This window comes from Nymphaea colorata, chromosome 8 (assembly GCF_008831285.2).
Source record: "Nymphaea colorata isolate Beijing-Zhang1983 chromosome 8, ASM883128v2, whole genome shotgun sequence".
NCBI classification, from domain to species: domain Eukaryota; kingdom Viridiplantae; phylum Streptophyta; class Magnoliopsida; order Nymphaeales; family Nymphaeaceae; genus Nymphaea; species Nymphaea colorata.
This window is the reverse complement of record NC_045145.1, coordinates 20,028,968-20,034,923: the sequence shown is the minus strand read 5'-3', so window position 1 is coordinate 20,034,923 and position 5,956 is coordinate 20,028,968. Positions and strand designations below refer to the sequence as shown.

General features: G+C 45.5%; 2 protein-coding genes across 2 annotated transcripts; one reads left to right on the top strand and one right to left on the bottom strand.

Annotated features, from left to right (window-relative positions):
* Positions 1–2,583: 2,583 nt before the first annotated feature.
* LOC116259074 (cysteine-rich repeat secretory protein 55-like) lies at positions 2,584–3,732 on the bottom strand. Its single transcript, XM_031636687.2, has one exon. It carries the CDS (start codon positions 3,686–3,688, stop codon positions 2,888–2,890), a length of 801 nt encoding a protein of 266 aa, XP_031492547.1. The 5' UTR covers positions 3,689–3,732; the 3' UTR covers positions 2,584–2,887.
* Positions 3,733–4,334: 602 nt separating this feature from the next.
* LOC116259171 (cysteine-rich repeat secretory protein 55-like) lies at positions 4,335–5,347 on the top strand. The gene has a single exon (XM_031636845.1). The coding sequence runs from the start codon at positions 4,363–4,365 to the stop codon at positions 5,137–5,139; it is 777 nt and encodes a 258-aa protein (XP_031492705.1). The 5' UTR covers positions 4,335–4,362; the 3' UTR covers positions 5,140–5,347.
* Positions 5,348–5,956: the final 609 nt, after the last annotated feature.

Sequence of the window (5,956 nt, the reverse complement as noted above, 5' to 3'; positions counted from 1 at the left end):
ACATAATAAACATCTGTCACAACTTTAAAGTTTAAATTTTCTAGTGTTTTAGGTTAGATTACAAGTTTATAACAAATAATATATTATGATTATCATTAATCAATGTCCTATTGTAAACTTATAAAGTACGTATTGCACATTACGAGTTCGTATCATGCGATACAGATAACATTGATTAGGAAGAAAGATTGATTAAGAAGAAAGATGGACACTTGCATTTGAATAAATTAACTAATTTAACTTGAAGGAAGATGTTTGCTATGAGAGATAAAGCATGAAAATTATAGGACACCCCTCAGCCTTTACACTCAACTCGGTCATGTGGGTAGCATTCATGGGAATCAAATATGCTTGTTAATGTGTCATGGCCTGGCCAACTATGCTACATCCCTAAGTAAGGGAGTCAAATGGGATAGGTGCACCATCTTGCGCCTCCACCTCAACAGCTACGTTTCAACTTTGAAGTAGTGCAAAAGTCTGCACGCGGAAGCAGTAGCCGATCATGACTTGATGTTAAGGTAAAGCCCAGCAAGTCTTCGCTTCTTGTCCTGATTGTTGGCCCCAGTCGCCAAACCTCGGGGCCTTCACACTACTGATGTTGAAATCATGTGGTTTTGGCGTTGAAAATCATGTGTTCGTGTTATCTGAGGCAGGTTATATGCAGTAAACGACCTGCATTATTGGCTGGTGTTTATCTTTACATGTATGTCTAATAGTTATGTGCTTATATATCCATATAATATTCAATATTTTTTAGTAATGCCCCTTAACAAAAAGACTTCTGGCGCCATCATTGATTGATTATATGTTGGTGCTTCACAGCCTCCCTCCCCACAAAGGTGAGCCACGCCATTTAGATATATATCGGCCCCAGTTCCCCACTTTGCATTTGTTGAAGTTGGTGGAAAAAATCGAATGATTGGAGTGGCGCCATGGACATAGAATATCTCAAGGATAGACATGGCCTGGTGGACCTCATCTGATGGGTCACTCTCACTCTTAATGAGGCAAAGCAGTGGCTGCCATGAAAATCCACATCTAAGCTGTCACTATTCCTGTGACTACGAATGCCTGCACACTACTTTGACTCGTCTATTTTTTTCTGTTATTCATACTGTAACAGAGATGCTGTTGAGCGAAGTTAATATATCACACCATTTTCCGGTTGATGTGCAAGGGCTCGCCTGCCCATGTTTGCATCTGACGCTGGACACGAGAGAGGTGAATGGTTACTGGTTCCTCCCTTCCACATTGGGAATGGATCAACGGGGTTGCCGTCTGATCATGGAAAGTTGAGACGAGATATAGCTTCCCCGTTGGATTGTGCCATGAATAAAATCAACGGGGTTCCTCTCTGAGTTCTCGTGATAACAGGTCCATTAGCTGCGCTGTGATGCTGAAAATGGAAAGATTACAACATTGAATGTGAACCAAAAGGCATCAGTTAAAAAGGTAACTGTATAATTAGCCATTTTTTTTTCTTCAAGTCTCTCAAAATATTAGCTGATGTATGTCTAAGTGCCTCCTGTTTCATCGGGTTTGCCGGGTGCTGTGAGTCACCGTTCCACACAACCACGGAGTCATCTTCAACCTTCGGTATCTTTACAGGCAAATTAAGATATTCCATAGCAGATCGATACAGATGAAAAAAGACTACAAGAAACGAGAACGCTCAGTATATAATAAAATATTCCAAAGCTGATAAAGACTTATAAAGTAGTCGTGGATTCATGAGGAACCTCAAGTTGGAGATAGATGTTGAAAATGGACCTACCGTTCCAGGGGGTCGATCCAATCTACAAACTGGACTATGCTCGTCTATGAGCATGGAGAGTTCGACTGCTCATTTACTTGGAACTTTTCTTCTAAAACTTGGAACCAAAAGAGGCCGGCCGCCTTGTGTAAGACGTATATTTAAATTAACAGTGTTCTTCAATGGTTTTGGTTATGTATAAGCTCTGAAAACGTGGATTGAGTTAGCATTTACTCTTCATACCCGTTGCTAAACCTAAATTTAGGAAAAAAACAAAAGTAAGACAACCGGTCGGAACCCATTGATCAGTAGTAAATCCAAAATATTTCTTTTCAGCGGACCCACACATTATCCATTCACGCTGCAGCTTGGCACGTCATTGGGATGGAGACGTTCTGTCTCTTCCCGACCGGTAGGCGTGTACGTAGTTGGCAGATTCCTTTCTTTTTCTGAAAAGGAAAATGGAAAGCGAGAAGGATTTATATAAATAAGTAGAAAAATCAGGTTGTTGTATAAATATAATCACCCACGACAAGGAATATTAGTTCATACCAGCAACGTACCATGCATGCTTCGTGAGAGCAGGTTTTATGTGGGCATATTTAGATGGGATTCCAATGTGAGCACAAGTGACGAAACAAGAGTTCGCCAAGAAAATTTCATTTTTGCATTCATCGAACGATCGACTTGTATAAAAAAAGAAAAGTTTGCCTCCACATAAGAAAAACAACGGAACGACAGTGAATTTACTGGTTATGAAACCATACACATGGATTCTTATTGTTTTCCAAATCTTTTCAAAAGCCGAAAGTTTCATAAAAGAAGTGTGATATATTGCACAAACTTTAAGAAATTACAAGGTACTCGATCTGCCCAACTTCGAATTTTCATTATTAAAGCACAAAAGTAAGTCACTACCATCATAATGACAACTGCGCACCAGAAAGGAAACAAAATACAATAACACGAGAACCTTTCTCGTCACTTTATTAAAATAAGCTCCATGATTCGGAACCCAGACAGCACAAGCGCCATGATCCATCAACCAAAGGCGCAGAGAGAGAGGAAGAGGTAGAGAGAGCTTGTAGTACGATGAAGGTAATACACAAAAAGCCGCGCGACGAGGAAGTAGCATCAAGGATCATAGCGAACGACTCGGCCACTCTTCAAGTGATCGGTGGTAGAATAAGAAGAAGAGGCAGAGTTGCCGATCAAAGGGTAGTAGAACGGGTAGATCTCGTAACGTGCAACGCAGCTGCCATAGCTCACCTGGCCTCCTTGCCTCCCGTCACAGCACGTGGGGAAGTTGGAGATAGCCGTGCCCAGGCACTTGGCACACAAAACAGGCTCCAAGTCCCTGGTGCACTGGGCCAAGCCGTAGATGGTCACCGTTGAGTTGTACTGGGTCTGTGCAGTGCCGATGGCACGGCCGCCCGGAACCACGGCCATGGAGCTCACCTTCCTCATCAAGTTTTCCTCCTTCTTCCGGAAGAGTTTAGCGTCGGGCAGGCTGTCGCCATTGACGTAGACCACGGAGTAGCCTGTGTCGATTTGGCCGAAGAAGTTGGTGGTATCGTAGCGAATGTAGCAGAAATCGAACCAGACCTTGGCCTGGCCCATGGTTCCGCAGAGAGCCTTTGCCTGCGCAGCGGCATCCCTAGCGCATTGTGCACAAACTGAGGAGGGGACGTCGCCGCGGCACTGGAGGAGACCGTACACGGCTGAAGAGCCGCTGCCGTAGCTCGCGGTAGCGAAGTTGTTGTTGGGGGCCTTGGCCACCAGCTGCGAGAAAACACGGTTGATGGCAGACTGAGAAGGAGTCCAGCTACCAGTGTCGCATGAGGAGCCTATGGGATCATAGCATGAGCCCAGTTGTAGGAGGAACACAACATTGATCAGTACGAAGAGGAGAAGAGATGGCAAAGAGAGCTTCATAGTTTCTTCCCCTTGAGTAGACGACTAACTCAAGCTGTCGATGATGTTTGCAAGATGGCGAAAGGAGTCACGTATTTATAAAGGTTGAGAGTTCATTTGTCATAACAATGGAGTTCATGGCTCCGCAAATTCAACATCACAATCACTAAAAATGGATCGGACCAGCAAACCAGCCGATCTACAAGAAAGATCGAAGGGCTGGAATTGCATCGGCCGGCGTCTTTGAACACGGCGGATGCAGTGGTCAAGAAAAGAGAGAACTAAAACGCGTAGATCTGGCCCACCGACGAATAACTAGTTCTCTAGTTAGCAAGAGCAGTCAAAAACCATAGCATCATGTGGTTCCCACCCGCCCATTGTGCTTCTTGATGTTGAATAGTCCATGGCATGCCAACAAGCCGTCAAATGCGACTATTTGGATAAACTCTTCGCATGAATCTAAAGAAGAGGCGGCCGAATTAATTACGGCTGCATGCAGCTTTCATGCAAACCATTGGTCTACGAAATCCAAGCGCTATAATCCATCGGCTGTTTCGTTCTGCCTTCTTCATATTGTAATTGAGGAGCTGCTAGCTGCAATCTTATTCCATCATTTTCCTGCTCGTGGCCTATAAATAGATACTTTTGCTAAGTGAAGGCCATTGCAGTAGCATCTCATCCTAAACACAAGAGAGATGGGTTACTTCCTTCCTTTTCTGTTCGCCTTCCTCGTCCCCATTGCCTCCGCGAGCGACCTCCTCGGAACCAGATGCTTTGACACTGGTAAAAATTATTCGGCAAGCATCCTTGATGTTGAACGGATGCTTCTTTTCCAGATAGCCCAACATGGAGGTTATAGCGCTGCCACCTCCGGCAGCGGTTCCTCCGCCGTCTATGGCCTGCTGCAGTGCAGAGGCGACGTTAGCCTCAATGACTGCATCCAATGCGGAAAAGATGCAGCCAACCTACTGCGGACCCAGTGCTCCAACCAAGCGGACGCTCGTGTCTGGTACGACTTCTGCTTCCTACGCTACGACACGGAGAACTTCTTCGGCAAGTCCGACTCCGGTGCCGTTATCCTTTACTGGAACGTCAACACCGTAACGGACACGGCCATGTTCGAGCGGAAGCTAAAGGGCGTCATGGACTCCGTGAGGGGCCAAGCTCTGAAGCCCAATAGCGGCGGGCTCGGCCGTGACAAGGTGAAGCTGTCGCCGTTCAATGAGCTCTACGGGCTGGCTCAGTGCACCGGAGACTTACCGACGGCGCAATGTGCGAGCTGCCTGGCGGATGCGTACACCTACTTCCAGGACAATGGCAGTTCGTGCAAGGATCAGCAAGGCTGCAGGGTGCTGTCCAATGGATGCTACGTGCGCTACGAGATTTACCCTTTCTACTTCCCTCTCTACTCCTCGCCCAAGCCCACTCCCGTTTCTCACGCCTATCTTTCTGGAAGGAAAAAACTTCATTGAGCATGCAACTTCCTGTATGGACTTAATCAGTTTGTCTCGAGTGTATGAATAAAGGGCCACACGAACTTCTGGTCCCAGCTAGAATAGAATACTCTTTCATGTTATCCAATCCCATGGCAACATTCTGATGTATCCGTTTGTGAAGTTGCTTTGAATTATGGTAATAATTTGAATGCATTATGGACTTCTATTTCCTTTTTTCTTGTCATGAATATTTTGTTTTCGTTAAAATGTTAGCTTGATATTTTGTTTTTAGTTGGGCTAATCTTGAACCTAATTAGAGGTTTCGCAATGGACGGCGGTGCGCCGTAGATCTGACGCTAGATTTTAATTTGAAGTCCTTTTATTCGTGGGAGATATGGTAAGTTGATACTCAACACATTGACAACCACGGCTACCTGTATATATATATATATATATATATATCGCGGCTTGATCAAGACCGGGTTGGATCGCCTGGATTTGTTATCCTGAAAATCAAACGTCCCGATAGTCTCTCAGTCTCCGGTTGCTCCACCATCCCTCCCATTGATGCGATCCGGTGGAGCTCCTCTGCTGCCGAAACCCACCTGAAAATCAAATGTCCCGATAGTCTCTCAGTCTCCGGTTGCTCCACCATCCCTCCCATTGAAGCGATCCGGTGGAGCTCCTCTGCTGCCGAAACCCACCTGCAAGTGCCCTTCCGATCTTTGCAAATCGCCTGCTGATCAACGAAAGTGGCCCGCCGATCTCTCCGATGACCTCGGCCACCGCACCCTTCAGCTGTGTTTCAAACACATCGCAAAAGTGGAGAAAAAAACAGATACAATGAGGACGA